This window comes from Silurus meridionalis, chromosome 23, assembly GCF_014805685.1.
Source record: "Silurus meridionalis isolate SWU-2019-XX chromosome 23, ASM1480568v1, whole genome shotgun sequence".
Lineage (NCBI taxonomy): Eukaryota > Metazoa > Chordata > Actinopteri > Siluriformes > Siluridae > Silurus > Silurus meridionalis.
In genome coordinates this window covers 19,996,043-20,019,423 of record NC_060906.1, presented here as the reverse complement: position 1 = coordinate 20,019,423, position 23,381 = coordinate 19,996,043, and the positions used below count along the sequence as shown (strand labels likewise).

Here is a 23,381-nt window from a genome sequence, read left to right as displayed (position 1 = left end):
GAATAGTTTTGCATATTTAAAAAAAAAGCAGCCTTAAATTTGAAATAGGGAAAATTGATGGATATCAGGGATCTGGTGTAGAGATGATAAGATTGGGGTTATATAGTCATATTTTCTCGACCTTATAAGAATTTGAGTATTATGCAGTTTGTGTTACCAGGAGCTGAGAGAACCCTCGGCACCATGTCAGGATGGCCGAGCGGTCTAAGGCGCTGCGTTCAGGTCGCAGTCTCCCCTGGAGGCGTGGGTTCGAATCCCACTTCTGACAGAACCGAGCTATTTTCTTCCTTATGACCAAAAATATACGTTTCACAGAAAATACTCGATAATCGCCTATACAAAACTGCTGTATATTAAAAACACTAAAGAAGGAGTAAAAGTAATTCTGATTTGCTGTAAGATATAAATAAATAACAAATCAATTTAAAAGTCGAGTGTTGAACAGGTTTGCATTCATAGTCTAAGAGTGAACTTGAACACTGACTGAACTATAATGATTAATAAGTAGATTACATTCATAATTATTATGATAATTGTAACACAACTGTGTGTTACTTAACTGTACAACCTGAACTCAACACACACTCATTACCTCTCTAAATCCTCTCCCTTATCACTTCTGCAGTAGTTGCCCTCTTCACCACCACCGAGACCCTGTCTGACCTCTTCCCTGAATCTCACCTTACAGTCTTCCTCCTTCAGTTTCCACCATCTTATTCTTCTTTCAGTCCTCACTCTCCTCTTCTTCTTTTTCACCTCCAAAGCCATCCTACAGACCACCATCCGATGCTGTCCCGCTACACTGTCCCCTGCCAACACCTTACAGTCTCCAATCTCCTTTATGTTGCATCTCCTACAAAGAATATTGTCCACCTGTGTGCACCTTCCTCCACTCTTATACATCACCCTATGATACATATTCACCACTGACATTTCCATCCTTTTAGCAAAATCTACCACCATCTGCCCTGCTTTTCCCTATTTTTAATTTTTAATAAAATAGTGCATTATAACCCTAAACTTAAGAATATGTATTTTATCTATTTCAAAGACTACACAAAGTAGTCATACACTTCAATAAAAAACTATTTCAGTAAACACTTTAATTATTATAAATTTTCCCTATACAATGCATTGTAACGTTGCATTACAAACATAGATTTTACACAATAGTTTTTCATATTAAAACAATATGAAATGCCAGATTTAAATGCCACATTGCATGCTTTGAAAATAGCCTTTGTGTTTAAAAGTAACTTATTTAATAATTTGATTTAATTATTATATATATATATATATATATATATATATATATATATATATATATATATATATGGTATATTTTAACTATTATAAATGATATATAATATCCCAAACTTCGCAATACGTTGAGGAAAAAGCAGCCTTAATTTGAAATAGGGAGAATTCGTGGATATCAGGGATCTGGCAACCATGCTAAAAGTGAAGTTGGTTTAATGTTCTATGATATACACGTAATTGTTTTCATAAACCTCATTGAAAGAGTATAAAAACGTCACATCCCTGCACTGATAAGCACGATTTGTTGCAATGTATGCTAAAAGTTTGTAACCATACACTCTGATCATATTTTATTTTCTTTCACAATACTAGCTGTTTAGGATATAAAACCTGGACATAAAAACACTAAAGAATCCATATTGATAGCGTTATTAATGGAAAAGAAGTGTACGCAATTTTGTGCATGCACAAAAAAACTACAAACCGTATTTCCAGTACAGAGTGAGTACCCACAGTGACACTATATAGTATTGTCCCTTGAGAAGATACACTACAATAGTTGTTGAAATGTTAGGAGTGTACTCTCTCTCTCTTTTTATATGTATATAATTTCTATAGCGCTTTTTACAACAGACATTGTCTCAAAGCAGCATTACAGAATTTAAGAGTTAAGGAGAACGATGTGTGATTATTCCTGATGAGCAGCCATGGTGATTGTGGCAAGATAAAACTCCCTTAGATGTTATGAGGAAGAAACCTTGAGAGGAACCAGACTCAAAAGGGGATGTCACCCATCCTTATGTGGGTGACATCAAGAGTGTGATTTTAGTCTTTAACAATACAGAACACTGGAGAGTGAGAACTAACATGAGCACTGGAGTGTGTGATTATAAGTAATCTTCTTTCTACAGTCTTATACAGTCATTTGAGATTATGGAACCAGGAGCTACTGAGCAACTCATAAACATTTGCTCAACAATTGCTTCCATCATAGATCCAACACCAGCTTCTCCATGCCAGAGCCTTTAAACACTCAAATCCGTCCAATGTCCAAACTTTACATGAAGTGGGATCCAAATAGCGCTGGTTCGTCTCTAGATGGTTTGAGATGTTTGTTGGGTCGGCATCTACTTCTTTAAAGGTCCACAATCTTCATAAGGTGGGACGTGACTGGGGCTGGAGCAGCCTCAGAATGCCTCGGGATGGTTAAAGAGAGAGAAGCAGTGGAGAGGAATTAGCGTAGCTGCTGTTTATAATATTAACAAGCACAAGTTGATAATGTGCATGTGATCAGATGTTCTAGAGCACAAGGTTATGATATGTGACGTGTGTTATGTGAAGCTTTGCTGAAAAGATACGTCTTTAATCTGCACTTAAACTGGGAGAGTGTGTCTGAGAAGAAGTGGAGGCAACTTTGCACATGCACAAATAAGTATATAAAAGAGTATATAAAAGAGTATTAAAGAGTATATATATATATATATATATATATATATATATATATATATATATATATATATATATATATATATGTGTGTGTGTGTGTGTGTGTGTGTGTGTGAGTGTGTGTCTGTGTGTGTGTGTGTGTGTGGTAGATTTTGCAAAAAGGATGGAAATGACAGTGGTGAATAGATATTTTAGGAAGAAGGAGGAGCATAGGTTGAGGTATAAAAGTGAGGTGAAACTGAAGTTAGAGAAGTGTCACGCTATATACTCTTTAACTGTACTGTAGGACTTATTACGATGTTGCATTCAGTCAGGATGGCCGAGCGGTCTAAGGCGCTGCGTTCAGGTCGCAGTCTCCCTGGAGGCGTGGGTTCGAATCCCACTTCTGACAGAACGTTTTATATACAGCAGTTTCAGATAACAAAACTTGCCTTTTTCTCCACTCTTAAAAAGGTCAGAAGGATCCATTGAATGTTTTCTTAATTATATATATAATTAATAATACACTTTAAATAACAAAAATGCTAACTTAAAAAAATAAACGTAAACAAACAGTGTTATATTCCATGTTTTTCCACTTGTGTGACCATGCAGAATATTCAGTGCATTTTTATTTTACTGGAATGTGGAGAAAAAAAGACGTATTGTTATCTGAACGTTTGCACCTGGAACTTTTGTTCCGAAAATGTTCTGTCAGAAGTGGGATTCGAACCCACGCCTCCAGGGGAGACAGCGACCTAAACGCAGCGTCTTAGAACGCTTAAAGCATGCTTTAAAAACTTTATTTCGGCTTCTCAAAACCATCTCCGCTAAAGAAGAAAACATCTCGGTTCTGTCAGAAGGTCAGAAGATAGCACAAGTTGCACAAGTTGCTAGTAGCACAAACTGCGTTTCAAAAATCAGTGGTTCTTAAAATAACACATTAACTTAAATCAAAGTCGGGTGTGTGAATATTTTCTAATGAAAGCATGCTTTAACTTTACATGTATTTATTTGTGAGTAAATATCCTCCTAAGATACCAGTGACCCTGATTTGGCCTTTTTCTTCACCCTGCACTGTATCACTGTATGAGGTTACATTCAGTCAGGATGGCCGAGCGGTCTAAGGCGCTGCGTTCAGGTCGCAGTCTCCCCTGGAGGCGTGGGTTCGAATCCCACTTCTGACAGGATTTTTTTGGAACAGCAGTTTCAGATAAAAAAGGGATATATATATATATATATATATAGTTAAAAACATTCAGTGAATGTGAAACTTTCAAAACTTTTGCAACTGGAAATTTTAGGAAAAATGCTCTGTCAGAAGTGGGATTCGAACCCACGCCTCCAGGAGACTGCGACCTGAACGCAGCGCCTTAGACCGCTCGGCCATCCTGACATGGTACCTAACAACGAAAAAGACCAAATTTACTGACAAATAAATATAAGTATATTTAAAGCATGCTTTAAGCATGTGCCAAATCCAAACACGCGGAGGATTCGCTGTGGCGACTCCTAATGGGAGAAGCCGAAATAAAGTTTTTAAAGCATGCTTTAAGCGTTCTAAGACGCTGCGTTTAGGTCGCTGTCTCCCCTGGAGGCGTGGGTTCGAATCCCACTTCTGACAGAACATTTTCGGAACAAAAGTTCCAGGTGCAAACGTTCAGATAACAAAACGTCTTTTTTTTCTCCACATTTCAGTAAAAAAAAAATGCACTGAATATTCTGCATGGTCACACAAGTGGAAAAACATGGAATATAACACTGTTTGTTTACGTTTATTTTTTTAAGTTAGCATTTTTGTTATTTAAAGTGTATTATTAATTATATATATAATTAAGAAAACATTCAATGGATCCTTTTGACCTTTTTAAGCGTGGAGAAAAAGGCGTTTTGTTATCTGAAACTGCTGTATATAAAATGTTCTGTCAGAAGTGGGATTCGAACCCACGCCTCCAGGGGAGACTGCGACCTGAACGCAGCGCCTTAGACCGCTCGGCCATCCTGACTGAATGTAACATCGTAATAAGTCATACAGTAGAGTTAAAGAGTATATAGAGTGACACTTATAGAGTGACACTTCTCTAACTTCAGTTTCACCTCACTTTTATACCTCAACCTATGCTCCTTCTTCTTTCTAAAATATCTATTCACCACTGTCATTTCCATCCTTTTTGCAAAATCTAACACACACACACACACACACACACACACACACATATATATATTGTGATATATATATGATTTTGCAAAAAGGATGGAAATGACAGTGGTGAATTTTCTACCACCTTTAGTGGACTTTGCTATTCTAGGAACTACTAGAAGTGGTGGTAAAATACTGGAAAGATAAATGGGAGCTAAACCAATTAGTGTTTTGTGCGTAAGTAGCAGTAGTTTGTAGTTGATTCAAAACTAAACAGGAAGCCAGTGTAGGGATGATAAGATTACCACCTAGTAATATATATATATATATATATATATATATATATATATATATATATATATATATATATATATATATATATATATATATACACCAGTGTTGTGCTCATTACTAAAAAATAGTAACTAGTTACAGATACTCGTTACTTCATTCAAAATCGTAACTCCGTTACTTTGTTGATTACTTACACCAAAAAGTAATGCGTTACTGTTAAAAGTAACTTTTTTAAAGAACCTTCTTTAATGTTTCCATTAATGCCCTTTTATGCGTTATAGTCTACAAACACAAAACTGACTTAAACACAAAGTAATTTTTAAACACTATTTTATTTAAGTCAGACCAGCACAAACTGAATATATCACAAGGATTTCTGAAATAAATAACAAAACAAGCTAAATAATATATTCACAATGAAAAACTGAAGTGGCTTCTGCTGTTGTGTTGAGCTCTTAAAAATGTTCCTTTCACATCTGTATGAAAACTATCCACAATGTAGAACACTGGGTTTGCTTCTAGCTTCGTCCAGGCATGGAGTTTCTGGAGCAGCCTCAACAGATTGGAGTTGCTGTTTATCGCAGTAGATACGAGCTTCGAACCAGAAAGACACAACTTTAATTGCTTTAATAGTTTTTGTCTTCATACTCAACTAAAGTGAAATAATGAGTATATTTTCACTTTGGGAAACTTGTATATACCATAGAGAGAGAGAGAGAGAGAGAGAGAGAGAGAGAGAGAGAGAGAGATTTTCTTTACCATTAAGAGTGAAGAAAACGGCAATTTTTTTTTTTATCTGAAACTGCTGTTCCAAAAGCTATTCTGTCAGAAGTGGGATTCGAACCCACGCCTCCAGGGGAGACTGCGACCTGAACGCAGCGCCTTAGACCGCTCGGCCATCCTGACTGAATGTACCTTCATACAGTGATACAGTGCAGGGTGAAGAAAAAGGCCAAATCAGGGTCACTGGTATCTCAGGAGGATATTTACTCACAAATAAATACATGTAAAGTTAAAGCATGCTTTCATTAGAAAATATTCACACACCCGACTTTTTTGTTTTTGAGTCACACTCGACTTTAATTTAAGTTAATGTGTTATTTTAAAACATCTGATTTTTAAAACGCAGTTTGTGCTACTAGCAACTTGTGTTACTGTAAACTAAAGGATCTTCTTACCTTCTGACAGAACCGAGATGTTTTCTTCTTTATGACCAAACATATATCACGGAAAAAAACTCGATAATCGCCTATACTGGAGCAAAAGTAATTCTAATTCTAATTTACTTTTAAATATAAATAAATAACAAATCAACTCAAATAAAAGTCAAACAGGTTTAAATTCAGTGTCTATCAACTATGAACTTTAAAACTGATTGATCTGTAATGAATGGACATTATGATGCCACCTAGATTAGAATGGATTCGCTTCCGAGTTTGGTTTCTCTTAAGGTTCCTTCTTCATACCATCTCAGAAACATCAACGCAGTCCAGATGATCGAGCGATCTAAAGCGCTGATTTTTGGGTCAAGATTAAAGAAGCAAATGGGGAAAAAGAATAAGAATTGTAGGGTTAAACCTAAAAAATAAAACCCCACATTTTTTTTTTCTTTCCTGAAAACATTATTAGTACACTGGTGTCGATTAATAGTTCAGTTAAATATTATTATCTACTTTTCTAAATTCTTGATCTGTTCATACAAGAGTGCGATAATAAATATATCCACTAGATGTCGCAGCTGTCTGTAAATGTCTATAAACACCTCAACACATCATAAACTGCTATTACATGATAAAAAAAAATAACATGCTAAAAAAAAATACTGGAATAAATATAAGTTGTCATATTGAAACCTACTATAAACGCACTAACAACTTCAATGCATGCAATTTTTTTTGTTGATTTCTGGAACCAGAGTTTAAGGAAACTCGAGCACATTGTAAGATGAGACATCAATACATTGCAGAGCTCCATGAATCCCACATGAGACAATTTTAAATAGACAGTCCACATGTGCAGAGGACATAGATTCAGAGGATATAAATCCAGGGAGATTTACAACAACAATTAGGGCTACATATAATTAAACTATATATATATGTGTGTAAGGTAATATTTCCATTTATCAAGAGATGTCACAGATAATTTTTGGAAAAATGGGACGATTTATCAAAACAGAATCAATTGCATCATACTAATCTCCAGATTTTCTGAGTGAGGCCTGGATTAAGGTATGACAGAACACTAGGTAACAGGAAACACACATCATGTCATCGAAAAATTACTCAACTACTGATTGATGCTCACAAAAAAAATACAAAAAAAGGGCCACCTCTAAAGTAGCCATTAGAGATAAAATGATAATATGGCTAATACAGTTGTATAGAGATGGACATATAAATAAAGTCTATTTAAAAATGTTTGAAAAGTGGAGCAAACTTTACAGAAGAGAGACACTGGAACAGCGTATACTGTTCATTAAAAGGGGGGGGGGGGATAAATACAATTTGGAGAGAGGTCATAATGTTCATCAAAGCATAAATAAATATACATCACCAAGATGAGGATGATTCCTCTCAACGTTTCTTCCTCAAACCATCTCAGGGAGTTTTGTTAAGTAGGAATTAAACTATAGGCACTAACATATAAGTCAAATTTTGAGCACCTACAGTATTTATCTCTAAAGCTGATTTGGGACAATTTCTAATAAATGGTGACAAAAATTAAATATGGGTCATCATATTTATACTTATGACAAATAAATGCAAAGAAAGATTGTTGCTCTTCTTCTACTGATCCTGGGAACCGGACTTTGAGGAACATTGAGCACATGGTTGGATTGGACATCACTTCACTGCAGAACACACACTCATGCACACACACACACACACACACACACACACACACACATTCCAACATGAGACAGTTTTCAATACAGTCCACATGTGTGAGGACAGAGAAACAGAGTGCACAGAAAACTGAATAGAATTAAAATGAATTGAAAAGTTAGTGTGAATGGACATGCACATATACACACACACACACACACACACACACACACACACACACACACACACACACACACACACATATATATGTTGTGTTGCATGCATATAAGTAGTTTTAGTGAATAAAGTATATAGTTTTGCATGCATTAAATTGTTAATAAATAATTATATTTATATATTTTATACGCACACACACACACACACACACACACACACACACACACACACACACACACCACGTCAGCGCGTTCAGTTCTTTTAGGTCTCCGCGCGTCACGTCCGTACATGAACTTGAATTCCAGGCTTTATTCTTTCAGTCTGAGGCAACCCCCTGACCACACACACACACACACACACACACACACACACACACACAAACGCACACGCACCCGCACGCTTGCACACACACAAGTTGAGGCGCGCGCGCAGGGTGGGACCTGTCCTCCTCCTCCCTCCATCGCGACGAGCCCCTACGTAAAAAAAAAGACGCGAGACGTAATTAATGACTCGGGCCGCGCGCGCTCGCTCTAGGTGCGTGTGTGTGCGTGTGCGTGTGTGTGTGTGTGTGTTTTTTTTTTAGAGGCGGCTCTCTCTGTCTCGTGCGAAAAGCGAACGCGGGGGCAAAGAGGATGGAGCGCGAGCTCACAGTCGCCCGTCGGCAGCGCGTCGGGAGGAACTGGGATTTGCGAGCGAGACGCCCCGTTTTGGCACGCGCGTGCGAGCTCTTGATTGCTTAATTGATTCGCGTCAATCAATAGTATATAGATAGTTAAAACAAAAAAAAAGAAGAAGAAGAAGAAGAGGAAAAGAAAAATATACAACGAACTCCGAGCGAATATTTCACGCACGGGGGCAACTTTCAGGTCGGCGGAAGATCAGCATCAGCCGCGTGTCGCGCGCACCGGTTCCCAGCTCGGTGTATCGGCGGTGACTTGTCGGAAGGTGCGCTCTTTTTATTGCTTGTCGTCTGTTTTTGTCAGAACACACACACAGGAGCATTTTTCCGTCCTGCAATAGAAAAAAAAGCACCTAAAAGCACCGGACAGAAGAGTAAAAGTTTGCGCAAAGGAAGAGGAAGAAGAAGAGGAAGAGGAAGAAGAGGACTGCGCGCGCGTGTGTGTTTATATCTATACATATATATCAGGGACTGTTTTTATTCCTCTGTGACGAGTGTGTGTGAGATGCCGGGCGATGTCCCGCCGCAAGCAGGGCAACCCGCAGCACCTGTCCGTGAGCCAGAGGGAGAGCGTGCAGCGTGAGTAGTCACACACACCCACACACACACACACACACACACACTCACACACACGTGCACGCGCGCGCGAAACCCTAATCGATAGGCCTAATGATTCAACATCTCATAGTAACCCGCCTGTCAATAACAATAACAATTTTGCGCACGCACACACACCAATACACGCGCGCGCTCGCTTTATGTATAACCCCCCACACACATACACACACACACACACACACACACATAACTATACTAACTCGGACACTCCATTCTTCCTATGCTTAAATGATCATTATTGCACAAGTTCAAGTTCAAAATACAGAGCTGAAAGGTCCATGAGCTTCATCCGATTTACAAACCGACCCTTCAATGAGCTTCTTATCAGTCCAGATTAATTACACACCTTCATCTCCTCCATGAAAAGATCCTTCGTATATTACCAATACACCCCGAATAATAATAATACTACTTTAAATAAAAAAATATAATAATAAATATTAAAAAGATTCCTGGAAGTTCTTTAGATAGTCTCAGCTTTACAATCTCCAGGAACCTAGTTTTTAAACAGTCTACAAACATCCATGCTTTTTTAAAACACTGAAATGTGAAGAATATCTCTCATTTTTATACCAGTTCCAATCAGTAGGTTTCGTTTCGGAGTATATGGGACGACTGTTTTGCACAAGGCCCTCACACTTTCATTTTTCGAGCTCCACAATGAGCATTAGATCAGCTGGGGGTGATGTTTTGGTATTTTGAGTCGCATTATATATGTGTTTATTTGTACCAGGTCAGATGTAAATCTAACTAACTAAACTGCTAATCCTCGTTCAAAGAACGACCTTTTTTTAAATTTATTATTATTATAATAAATAATAATAAATAATAATAAAGAGAGATAATAAATAACGAGGCTCTGAGATGAAACCTTTTATTGAAAAAATGACAAATAAATATATAAACAAAGAGAAGAAAACTCAGAGGATCCCAAACATATAAAAAATAAGTGCTCTGCTTACATTTTTTAGGAACACACACACACACACACACACACACACACACACACACACACACACACATATGCATACACACAATTTTTATATACAGACAACACAGTTCCACTAGAGCACATGCAATGTGTTGAAGCATGTAATATACATTTGCATGTCACTAGTATATTATAATTTTTTAAAATATACGATATGCTGATCAAAATCATATATATATATATATATATATATATATATATATAAACACTCACAAATTTTTTCGAATGCTCCGAAGCCCTGCAATTTACATTTATCCAACAAGATGACTTTGCCTCCGTTGATCTTAATTAGCAAAAAAATTTACACATTGTCCTAAATCCATGCCTCTACAGCTTTTACGGTCTGTCATCGCTTTTGTTTTGTTTTTTTTACAGCGCAATCAACATCAACATCAACATCAACATCAACATCACCTCGTAATAATCAAACGTTACCCCAATTAGAGCTCGAAAAGACTTCACATGTATAGGCCCAAATTATACTCGTTTCCCGTAATTTCAAAGTGCCTTCTTTTCTTTTTTCTTTCCTTAAAAAAAAAAAAAAATATATATATATATATATATAAAACATAACACCATCCAAACGAGTAACGTTCGGCTCCTGTCTTCAGTTCGAGCAGCAGCTTAATCAGCGTAATTCATTCAAGCCGGTTTCCTACTGACGAGCTAAACGTGTTCGTTTAGCCTCCTACGGCTGTAGGTAGATTTTTTGGTATGTGATAAAAATAAACCTTGTGTCAAAATAGGATTCTTGAGATGATGTGTTGGAGGACTTGAGCGTGCTACTAACGTCTTAGGCCCTGCAGAGATGGAAAGAAATTATTCGCTTTCACCTCTAACCTGTCCGGATGCTCTGCTTTCATATGAGGACGGTTTAGATGGTTAATACAGTCTAGATGTAAACTTCTTGAAAGTGGAAGCTGTTATTTGGTGTCTATTGTGAGCGTATTTGTCAGTTCCTACTGAGCTGTTTTCGATGAGATCAGAAGTGTGTAACGTGGATTTATTTATGCGGAGCGCCAAAATAACAAAAACCTTTACGAATATTTATGAATTGTAAGCGGTGTAGGCGGAGATATAACGAGTGGAAAGAAGATCTGCGTGAAAGTATGCATATATTAAATATGATAAATGCATTTATAACACTTCAAAGGAAACTAATCTAAAATATAGCAGATTATAAGACACGTTTTGTGCTTGGGATGCTAACGTGCTGGTCGTCGAGAGGTGTGTGCGAGAGTGCTGGTGTGTGCGAGTGATTGAGTGAGAGGAAGCACCAGATGACCTTTGAGCCGATGAGCTCTTCAACTTTCCGGTTTTGCTCCGGGGCGTCTTCTTGCACGCCGCGGATTCGTGAAGCTAATGCGCAGACAGTGTAAAGTTTGGGATGGAGTTACTGAAAGCATGCCGTTAACTTGTTGCATGTGTGTGTGCGTGCGTGTGTGTGTGTGTGTGTGTGTGTGCGTATGTTTGCCCTAGTGTTGACTGCATATGTTTGAAGAGAATAATGAGATTATGACTCATATCAAACGGTTTGTGCGTGTGTAAGAAGATCAGTTCATACCAAGCGCATGAATCCACAGCGAAGGTCGAACGCAAGACGGAACGGCTTCATTTGGATAAACTAACGCTCTTGGAACAGGACATGGTGGTTGAAACGGTTGCTCAATGTGGATCACATCACCCCAGGGCTGCTGAGATCTTATAGGTTACAATAGGTTAAAAAAACAAGGTGTGGAAACTAGAGGAGCTGCATATTTCAGGCTGCAAAATAAATGCAGGTATTAGCTTGCTATACGTCGTACGTGGACCTGAATGCACAGGAGAGCCTGCAGAGACGGACAGACAGGATGCAGCCCTTCAATGCTTCCAGACGATTCAGATATCCGACATGTAACTGACGGATGAAATCAGGACAGCACACAGAATATCAAATGGGCCTAGTGATGCCTTCATGACCTTTAAATTGAGTGTGTGTATATACACTTATAATGACATATTACAAATATACCCATTATTATAAATCGCTCGTGTATTTATGTACAGATTAGCGCATGTAATATGCAGATATAGTGTTTTATTATATCGGCGAGGATCGAATATAATTAAGCGATAGCAATGTAAGCGCCGGATTGTTTAGCAGGTCCCTATACGGTTTTTTTTCTCTCTCTTTATTTTTAAATAAAATACATTTTTGCTGCTGAGGTTAAAATGAGGGTTGGATGTGTGGCATTAATGATCTGTGTTAATAATTATGTCAGTACAAGGGAAGTGAGACAAATGTGTGTGTGTGTGTGTGTGTGTGTGTAGTAGTAGTAGTAGTAGTAGTAGTAGTAGTGCCCTTTTGCGTAATTTTGCCATTAAAAAAAAGTGAGTCAATTCATGATCCTTGCATATATTTACATGTAGGAGGGGGCTGTCCAGCACCGTCCTGTGGTTCACTTCACTGTGCATGGAGTGCAAAGAAAGCATGCATGAGGTTTCAAAATGATTTTGTATCGCTACCTGCAGGACGCACGCGAACGTCTTTTTGACAGTACGCACTGTAAAAAAGTGACCAGCATGACTCCTCGTTCTTCGGACGAGTCCAATGAGCTGATAAGAAACTCGAAAGGTCTCTCATGAACCAGAAAGCTGCTGCCTCCAGGTTGGTCTCACAGGCTCACGTGCGTTGTTTAAGGATTTGAAACAAAGCCGGACTATATATTCGACTATATATATATCGCGGTGGTGTGTGAAGCACAGTGCAGTCAAGTTTGCTTGGGTTTGGCAGCATGGATCGCTGTGTATGATGCTGAGTGACTTCTCATGAAGAGTCAATAGTCAGTAGTGTGACTGATAGGGGGTGCTGTAAGTCTTTAGGAGCTCCTTGCAGTTGTGAAGAATGAAATACCCCCCAACACACACATATAAACACACACACTCCATTTCTTTTGTGCGTGTGCCTGTGTGTGAATACACTTCATCGGAATTTGTCCTTCTCTCTGATTACAGTCTTGAGTAATAATGTGTGATAAGTGTATCTATCGTGTGCACATCCCCCATGTGGCTACCTGACATCCCAGAAGTATCGTTTCCAAATCCGCATTCACTTCCCAGCCCTTATCTTAAGCTGGATATAATTCATTCACTTTATTGTCCCTGAGGAACATCTATGAAATTGCTGCTGTGTGTGTGTGTGTGTGAGTGAGAGTTTATTTTCTGAACAGTGAATATAATTAAAGAAAAGGTATTGTACCGTGGTGCACATAAAAACATCCCGTGAAGCACCTAGGCATTGGAGAACATCGAAAGATTGCGGACAATTTAGCGTTTTCTTTTTTTTTTTGTTCTTTTTGTTTTGTTTTTTCGCACCGGGAACTCACAGTTCTCTGTACATGTCGAGATTTGCTGAAGGGTGAATGAATAGTTTAAGTCGTTATTTGTTTATTTATTTTGTTTGTTTGTTTGTTTATTTCCTGACGCTCGTGTCACGTTTGCATCCGAGACGTTTTTTTTTCATGAACAGGTTTCTGATTAGGCATGAGAGCTAGTTATTTGGACTACAGTGCTTTAATGAAGGGTTTCACTTAAATTGTATAGAGACTTAAAAAAACTATTTGTTTAAAAGGTTATTAAAGCAATAATAATAATAATAAAAAGACATTTTCTTTTATTATGATAATTGATCATTGTGACCGTTCAGAGAGAATTAATTGGACATAATTTCATAATAATTACTATGTAATTTCAAAGTAATAACAATAATAACCATTACTACTTATAATAATAGCATTATTATTATTATTATTATTATTATTATTATTGTTATTAGTATGGTTATTATTTTTATTATTAAAATTGTTATTATTATTTACTTAATTTTAGATTTAATTTCCAATTTGAGATTAAATGTGTGTGTGTGTGTGTGGTTGGCAGTCCCACCTGCATATCCCCAACCACCCAACCCCCACCCCTCCAGCGTGCCCTGTAGCAGTGCTGGGTATTTTTTTTTCTCGGGGGCGAGGGTGCTACTGAACGAGCTCCTGTCCGCCATTCCTGTGGCGTTGGGATCTTTGCCAACTCCATGACATTTATGTTCCTCCTCCGGCGATCTTACTCAACCGTGTGTGAACAAACAGGCTGATGCCTCTTTCATCTCACACCGAGAGCCGAGTACAGATGGCCAGGTGTGTGTCAGCGACGCGGCTTCCGAACTGCTTCGCTTTTAAGGTTCAGGCTGCCATCTCGCAGCAACGTTTCGAGAAACTGCGAGAACATGGAGGGCACGATAGATATGACGAGCACACCAGTACAATCATATTTACATACGCACAGCATATCAAGCGCTATTACATGCTGTAAATACTTAACGGGGTTATTAGTGTTACTGAATGATATGTTCGGACGGTGTGATGGAGAGGCACATGTTAAGAATGTGACCGTTGTGTGAATGCGACCGTTTGGAAATTCTTCAGACTATAAACAAAACCTGGAACAAATATATAAAATGTATATTATTGGAAGAAGGCAGACAGAGCAAGAGCTACATTCTAGGTTGCGATAAAAGGAGACCGGTAAGCCACAGAGCAGTAGGGACTAGCGTGACAAAGCACAAATATTCACACAGGAGGTGGTTGTTTGTCGAATATCCTTAACTGATCTGTTCCCAAAGTGCACCTGCGAGGCGGTCTGCGGCTCTCGCGCCCTGTTTGCGGCTTCAGCAAAGCGCTCCTCAGCTTCTACCTGTACAGTGCATGTGCACGTCTCCAGCATCCGGTCCAGCGTGCAGAGAAGTAGACCGGAAATAGAGATAGCACTGCAGGATTTTGCACGGCTGTGACACACACACACACACACACACACACACACACACACACACACACATACACAGACATCTTGTCTTGATCTCAGTTTGTAGTTCACAGGTGTTCTGCTTTTTTGCGGTGTGAAGTAAGAGAAAGGCATTTTGTAACTGTAAGACACCACTTGTGCGTTATAGCAGACGTATACTATCCGAAACATGAGCCGTGGTTGCCTAGAGGCCAAGTTTAACCTCTGGCAAGGTGAGGACATGGGATTAGTTGGACAGGGCAGCTTTTGAGGGCAGTTTGTGCCTAGATTATTAGTCGAAGCAAAGAATAAGTTAGAAGTTGTGACAAAAATCTAGCAAATGAACAGCCAGGATTTATAATTTTAATAAAAACGGCTTGATTCATTTTAATTTTTTTCCTTTGTCCAAACATTTTTTAGCTTTCAAGGTCTGACAATTTTTGCCTTATGTTTTAAACCGGACCTATGAGGACAATCGCGCTAACCACTAATACAAATCTCATGTAAAATCTTTTCACTTTTTTTATCTGGCAATAAATCCAGTAGTTTTCCGGTAGTGATGATGTTTCGAACACGATGTGACTTGGTGTAATCTATACACACACAAAAAAAGGCATCCTGGATAATTGGATTAATTTCATTTCCCACAAGATAAACAGCAGGTGGAATTGCATTAGAAAGATGGAAGTCATTTGAATGATAACATGGTCTCACCTAAACCTCACATTTCTTTCTGTTTCTTTTTTATTTTTTACAAAATTGTTTATTTAAGAATTATATGGCTTTGAAGCAAGGATTATAAATGTTTGAGCGTGTATTAATCCTAGATCTTGGCTGAAAAAGAAAGACGTAAATCAGAATATTATATTTTTTTAATGCCATCTCTTTCTTTTAACCCCCTAGCAGCAGAGGCCAACCATGAAATGGGGGTGGAGCCTCGTTCACCAGGGGTCTGTACTCCCAGTCCAATGGGCAATGCCGGAGAGAGAGACCTGCTGACCTGCGGCCAGTGTCAGACCAACTTCCCTCTAGGAGACATCTTGGCCTTTATCGAGCACAAGCGGAGGCTGTGCCGTGGGGCTGGAGCCTGCTACGAGAAACCGGGTGATGGAGGTGCCACGTCGTCATCTCCGCATGCTCTGCGGGCTGAACTCACCAGGAGACCCCGCCCTGTGGAGATCGGCATCCAGGTCACACCGGGCGAGGAAGAGGAGGAAGAAAAGCGTCTAACGCCCGCCAGAGGAATCTGCCCTAAGCAAGAGAGTGTACCAACAGGTACGAGGGTGAAGGGGAGGGGGTAGATTTAAAGTGAAACGTGATTGATGTGTACGTTGGACCGTCCAAAAAAAAAAAAAATACATGTTCACGCATTCATTTATGTGTAGGTGTGTGGAGAGGCGGAGCTTAGCAGAGAACAACCAGGAAGTACTTAAGGGTCAGGGTGTGTGTTGGGTTTTGGCAGCGCAACTGTGCTTAATTACTCTCACATACACACCCACACAAACGCATAGACACTCCTTACCTGTTTATAGAGTGTGTGTGTGTGTGTGTGTGTGTGTGTGTGTGTGTGTGTGTGTGTACATATATATAATCTTCAACGATTTTTTTCCTTTAGCTTCAGTGGCAGGGGGGATTAATGCATAAATGCACGGCAGTTGTCAGATGACTTTTAATTCCTCCCCCCCCCATTCTTTATCTTCCTCTCTCGAACAGACTCTGGCTAAAGGGCAAAATTACATTTCTAGGAAGAATGTTCTTGCCATTTTACCTTGTAAACGTGTTTTCTCACTTTCCGAGATGCATGCTATAACTGTCACAACGCCCTAGCGACTATTAACCCGCTAACTATCTTAACTAACTTGCTGTGTAGGTTACAATTATTATGATATCCAAACATTTGGCTTCATTCCTGATTTGGAGGCAGGAAAAGTGCCATTTTGTACTACTTGGAATGTTGGTTTAAAGAAAGGTATCTGTTAAGTGAGTAAATATAAATGAGGCCTTCAATGACTTGACTGTAGGCAGCTTGATTATAAAGGGAATGTCACCTAACATCACTTTACATACCAGTCCTAAAAATAGAAACATTCTCATTTGAATGTCATGTCATAACTCAACAAGAACATTGTCTTCCATGATTGTTTTTCCTCGTTTGCTTTTCAGTCTGTAACCTGATTGGCCAAGAAGTGAAAATCTCAATGCTTTTCAGAAAGTTGATGGAACCTTTGAATATACAAAAGGCAGTGGAAATATTTTATTGATAAACACCACATTCGGTCTGATATAAAGGTTACGGTAATGTGAATGCTCTTATTTAAAAAAAATGTGTGAAAACACCTTTAGATTGAACAAAAGATGAGCAAACATGGAAAAGTATAAGACAAGATTCAATTTAATGTAAACTTGAAGTTTAGTCAGGAGGTCATTGCCAGCTAGCTGTTATCTAATCCGATCAATCAGACGTAAATATTAGGCGCTGCTTGGGGCGAATGAGTAGATAATAAACCGATGTATTATATCTTTTTCCCTAACATGGGTTCACACTAAGAAATACATTGATATGAAAAGCTACAAAAGGTAAAGTTGGGGTTAGTGTTGGTGTCATTTCATGCAGTTTATTAGTATTAGTATGAAATTGAATGAAATCCAGACAAATCATTCTTCCTTGTTTAAATTCATGTGGCATTTTCTTTTCTAAGCTTTTTTTTTTTTTTTAAGAGAACAGGTTATTTTTTGGGGGGTATCAGGTTTTAATAAATGGCTTTGTTAGAGGAAATGAAAGCGTACACTTCGCTACAGAAGTCACTGCCAACGTTGGGTTGTTGTTTCAATTTGGTCTCATTAGCAAGTCACCACTTGATGGGTTCTCAGTACTTTAATAGGATAAAAAAAAAACATTTCCAGGTGTTTTAACCCGTTCTTATGTCCTTCTGTGTTGGAATGAAGTTTGGTCAAGGAAGATGACATCAAGCAAGTGCGTGAAACACAACTAAGAATGCATACGATAAAACACCGTTCTTACTTTCTTTCTTTCTTTCTTTCTTTCTTTCTTTCTTTCTTTCTTTCTTTCTTTCTTTCTTTCTTTCTTTCTTTCTTTCTTTCGCTCGTTCTTTCCTTCATTCTCGTAATAAAACATCCTTTTTTTCAGCCCGAAGCACTTTGCCAGCTGAAACCAATTTTCTTAAAAAAAAAAAAAAAAACTCTACATGTTGGGGGGATTTAATATATCACAGGAAAAAAAAAGGTTAAGGAAGCTTATTAAAATACAATGACTTCTTAGAAATAGGAAGGTATTATTAATAAAGTTTTTTACTGTTTAGTGGGACGCAAAAGAAAGCAAAGCTGCAGGACAACATGTTTAACACAATCAGCATGAGCACAGCAGCAGCTAACGTACAGTACATTAAACACACACATGCACACACGTGCAGATACACACACTACATCTGAGATTGTCGAGGGGGATTTCCATTGAGGTAGTTCAGTTCACACATACTCACTACACCAAAGTGAATATTTGGACCTTTTCAGGTGAATATTGCTGGATGTTCAGAAAGAAAAAGAAAAACTCGTCTTTACGGGTACCAGCTAAACGCTTGCCCAACAAAGAAAAAAAAATGGGGTTTATTTGCTTCTCAGAAACCTAATAGTTTAAAACCTGCTCACACACCCGACATACCACACTCACTCACATAGTCCTAACACCTTTGCATGCAGTTGTCTCACTTTTATCAAGCACAAATATGTAGTTTGTTAAATCTGTAACAGTGTAAAAAAAAAAAACATCCCAAATTAATTAAAAGTTGAGATCAGCGGACTTAGAACTCATAATGTTATGCTCATTGCTGGATTCAGTCCAACGACAACCAATGGCAGCAATCGACTGCTGCCTAAATCCCCATCTAAAAAAGAGCATGAAAGAAAAATCTGCCTAACTCCCCATCTAAAAAACAGGAAGGCACGGTGTCACGCAAAAATGATGGGACGGCTAAGTATACAGTAGTGGCAATGACCAAAAAATGTCTAATGGACAGAAAAGGCTAATCTTATTTCTTCCAACTCACGCGCAATTGTCCGTTTTCTGATCTTCATGACACTAATGAGAAATAGGGAAGTGCATCTTCATAAGTGAGGCGGATGCGATTCCCATCTCGATGCATTTCCAACGATACGATACGATACATTAAATATACATATAAAGCATTGCGATACGATTTCTATTTGATTCAACGCAACACTCTACCTCTGCCATGTTAATCTATATTCGGTCTCTAGTGTTGTGGTGCGTCATATTCAGCAGTGGTACTGAGAGAACGTGCAAAATATTGGTCACTTTCTAAATAATAAAAGCATAGTGCATCTACTGATAATTATATATAAATAAATAGTTTTTTACCGATGCAAATATGTTAAAAAAAGATGCATTGCGTATCATGTATCCGATGAACACTTTTTTAATTCGTTACATTTTTTAACGCCGATGCACCGAATCTGTGAATCTTACAATCCCTAATTAGAACGATTCTTGAATAATTGCCTTTCAATACAAGTTAGAGCGACTTTATTGTAGGATTGGACACAGCGAACGTGACTGCATAGTCTGGTAAAAAATTTAAACCAAGATAACACAAGGACCATAATATGTAATGTATAGTAAGAAACTACAACGTCTGAGAGTTAAAGAGATTCATCTTACAGTGCATCTGTTTGATCATTTTCAGATTTCCATTTGCAATATAGAAAAAAATGCTGTTTTCATGAAATTCTAGGTATCAGAATTCACAGAGTGGCCGTGCCACTTTATAAAAAGTCATTTTATGGTGATTGTTTTTATTTTTAGGATATTATTTGATTGGATGACTCTCAGATATCAGTGGATTTTGTAGACAATGAGTTGTTTCAAGCAACACACACACACACACACACACACACACACCCATACATTTTATAAGCTGCTTCAGTTATGGCTGTGATTATCACATCATTAACACACTTATTATTCTTTTCAAATTATTTCCAGTTCATATGCTTATGCAGAACAAATTCATTGTTATTGTTCAGTCCTTATCGCCGTTAGTTATATTTTCTCATTTCTAATTTTATATACACTCATCTTATATTGTGGAAGAACTTAGCTCTAGACATTAATGGATTTTATAATGTCATATTTAAGTTTTATTTGCTCTTGCAGGAATCTTGTGCAGGTATTTAGGTTCTAAACCTTCTATGAAAAAGTCACATCAGAATAAATACTGCATTATAGATTGCCTTCATACTGAATCATGCCAAGATTATAAACGTAATTTCCCTCTCTTTGATCAGATATGTATGGAATTGGTATATTGATCTGGATATGCCTAGTGAAATAATCACAATAGTGAGAATTTGACTATATTATTATCAGTTTATGCACCAATGTAGCTACATTTACTGTTATTCATTGTAGTCATGGACATAGACTTATAGACTCACAATTCCTCAGACAGTTGTATTGTCTGCAAGACGAATCGCAAGTTTATATTTGTTCTCTCGTTTTAATAGTTTATTTAGCAACAGCAAAAATCAAAGGATTTAAAGCGCAGACACGTAACAGTAGTCTAAGACTAATACTAAACAGATTATTTAAATGGTAAGAGTATAACCAATATGAAACTTTCTTAAATACACATTTATTAAGTATTTATGGAAGGAGTCTCCAGTGTCAGCACTTTGTAACATTCGGTTAGTTTTCCACCACAGGAAAGTCTTTATGCTTTTTGGTTACTTGTTAACAATGGTAGCAAGCTGGTAAAGGGAAATGGCTGTAGATGTTATAACATGAACAATTAGAGGAACTTGCTTGTTTTGTGGACAGATGTACCTGTAAATAGATAAAAAGTAATGTGGTTGTTGTAATTTTTGTGGTGTGGGAGGGAGTTAGCACTGGGATGTGCTTCAGGGTGGTATTAGCATGATGTAAAGCAGAGTTACTGTTAGAAACCGGTTGTTGATTATTTTCTAAAACACATCAGGACATTTTTTATTCTTTTCTTGGAAGCGACTAGGGAAATGAAGGCTGTCTGTTGACATGTAGGGTAGAGAGGAGCTGGGGGGCAAAACTGCATTTTCCCACAGCATGAAAACTTTGCTAATCAAATTAAAGACTGTAAAGCTTTATGTGTATCTTTGGTCAGGAGGAACGTTTGATTAAAGAAGGTTAGAGTTTAATGAGTACACAATGTTAAACCGCTCGCATCCAACAATGACTGAGAACATCTAGTCATTCGATGCCAGACTACTCACTACGTTTATCTACTGACCGTACTTTGCCATAGGCATAAAAAGATTGGCACCAGAAAAAAATAAAAGGGGGAAGTGGCCTTCATTTCTGTCCATAACCTTTCCTGCTGAGAATGGACTGAGTGTGTAGAGATACAGGACGTCCCTCTGTCCACGGCAGTCCCACAGGGCCAATCCTGGCAAACTGGCAGACGTTTGAACTCGATTGCAGCCTTGGCTGTCATTTGAACTCATTTTCCCCCAGCATCATGCTCCCGCTGGGACAGTTTGACAGCATGGCCTGGCTCAAGCATGAGGAAGTTATCCCTGACCTCGAGCATAAGGATCAGTGCCACTGAATTTTTGTAAAAAAGAAAAAAAAAGATGGACTGCCCTTGTAATATTAGTGCAGAAACTTACTTCCAAAAATCTCAAAAAGCAATCACACCAGACATTTACAGCTAGATGATTTAGGATAAAGGATTTGGTAGGCTAGCATTTCTAGGCCAGCATTTAACCTTTGCTAGCTTTCTTTTGCAAAAGAGGAACCAAACATGTAGGAATAAAGGCAAATTTTATGGTCAAAGTTTCGCTTTGTTCAAATAAACTAACCAGTCCAAGAGCAATATTTTATTCACCTTTTTTATCCATTTAATTTTCCATCACTATGTTTCTTATCATCTTCCTTTCAATCTTACTTTTGTATATCGGGCCTGGTGAAGTCACTGTAGCCACTGAGATGTCTTCAGTTTGCTAACTCATATTAGCTAGCTAGCATTAACTAGCTTTTTATGCAACTATTAGCAACACCTTGTCTTTTAGTCTTTAGGTTATCTGAAAAGTTTCACCAAAACAACAAGCAAAATTTGTCTAAATTGTTGGCTTTTCCCAATTCTTTAGTAATTTACATACATTTGTTTGGTTACATGCAAAATGCTATTCAAAATATTTATTTTTCTGACCACACCTTTTTATTCATATTTCTAGCAATTTTACTAATATACTCTTATTTAAAAAAATCTAACGTTTGCTAAAATACTGTAAGTGTTTTTACTGTTTTTCTTACCGCCACGTTTTTTTTTGTCACTGCCTGTCGGTTTCAATTTCGGTGGCATGACCTCACACTCAAAGCTATCAAAGAACTAAAATAAGACTATTTATACAACACTGAATCACATTGTGTAGTAGTGTATTGTATTGAAACAGCTGTCAATTCTAACAGATTCAGTCATTGTCGGGTTTAAATCTGTAAATGTAACAAAACTAAAATGATCAGATCACTGATCATGTATTGGTTTGTAAATATATATAGACATTTCATAGAGTGTTGCATTAATACATTATAAGCGAGACGTATGTGCTACACCAGTGGTTTGCAGATCAAGTGGGTGCCAGTCAAGTGTATTCAGGAAGTCTGTTTTTTTCTTTCTTATATACAGTGCTAGATGTCATGCCAAGCTTTTATATTTATTATTGACTTATTAACCTGTTTGATTTGACCTTAAGCTTCAAATGTAACAATCCGTAACTCAAAAACAAGTTAACTTCAATCCATTTTTTTTTAGTTTAGGAATAATAATAATATAAAGCTCAAAAACTGTAATAAACAGGCGAAATTTTATTGTACACATGGAATTAATGAGATTAATATTCAAATAGCTGGATTATTTTCACAAAGGGGAATGTCTGTATTGATTGGAAATGTATTTCACAGCTACAGGAGTCCCTGCATGCACCTCAGATGATAGCTTTGACTTTTCACTACTAAATTAAGAAAATCGAATCCGCATTGTCTATTTTGTTCGAACTAGCAAATTTATCAAACGACACATCTTCGGTGAAATGGCGGAAATATTTCCCGTTCTTAGGTTTTCAAGGTGCACAAATGAAGCACTCTTT

General features: G+C 37.8%; 1 protein-coding gene and 6 non-coding genes across 9 annotated transcripts in view; 4 read left to right on the top strand and 3 right to left on the bottom strand.

Annotated features, from left to right (window-relative positions):
• The first annotated feature begins 185 nt into the window (after positions 1–185).
• trnal-cag lies at positions 186–268 on the top strand. Its single transcript has one exon. It is a non-coding gene; the product is annotated as a tRNA-Leu (tRNA).
• A 2,747-nt stretch (positions 269–3,015) lies between these two features.
• Positions 3,016–3,097, top strand: trnal-cag. The gene has a single exon. It is a non-coding gene; the product is annotated as a tRNA-Leu (tRNA).
• Positions 3,098–3,789: 692 nt separating this feature from the next.
• trnal-cag lies at positions 3,790–3,872 on the top strand. Its single transcript has one exon. It is a non-coding gene; the product is annotated as a tRNA-Leu (tRNA).
• A 128-nt stretch (positions 3,873–4,000) lies between these two features.
• trnal-cag lies at positions 4,001–4,081 on the bottom strand. The gene has a single exon. It is a non-coding gene; the product is annotated as a tRNA-Leu (tRNA).
• Positions 4,082–4,608: 527 nt separating this feature from the next.
• On the bottom strand, positions 4,609–4,691 carry trnal-cag. The gene has a single exon. It is a non-coding gene; the product is annotated as a tRNA-Leu (tRNA).
• Positions 4,692–5,942: 1,251 nt separating this feature from the next.
• trnal-cag lies at positions 5,943–6,025 on the bottom strand. Its single transcript has one exon. It is a non-coding gene; the product is annotated as a tRNA-Leu (tRNA).
• A 2,668-nt stretch (positions 6,026–8,693) lies between these two features.
• Positions 8,694–23,381, top strand: part of bcl11bb (BAF chromatin remodeling complex subunit BCL11B b) — a 29,015-nt gene continuing 14,327 nt past the window's right edge. Inside the window, exons 1-3 of one of the 3 annotated variants that reach the window (XM_046836210.1) lie at positions 8,694–9,382; positions 12,553–12,555; positions 16,128–16,499. In XM_046836210.1, coding sequence (XP_046692166.1) covers positions 9,319–9,382; positions 12,553–12,555; positions 16,128–16,499 — 439 coding nt within the window. In that variant the 5' untranslated portion in view covers positions 8,694–9,318. The remainder of the gene's footprint in view (positions 9,383–12,552; positions 12,556–16,127; positions 16,500–23,381) is intronic. The other 2 variants (XM_046836212.1, XM_046836211.1) reach the window with 2 other exon arrangements.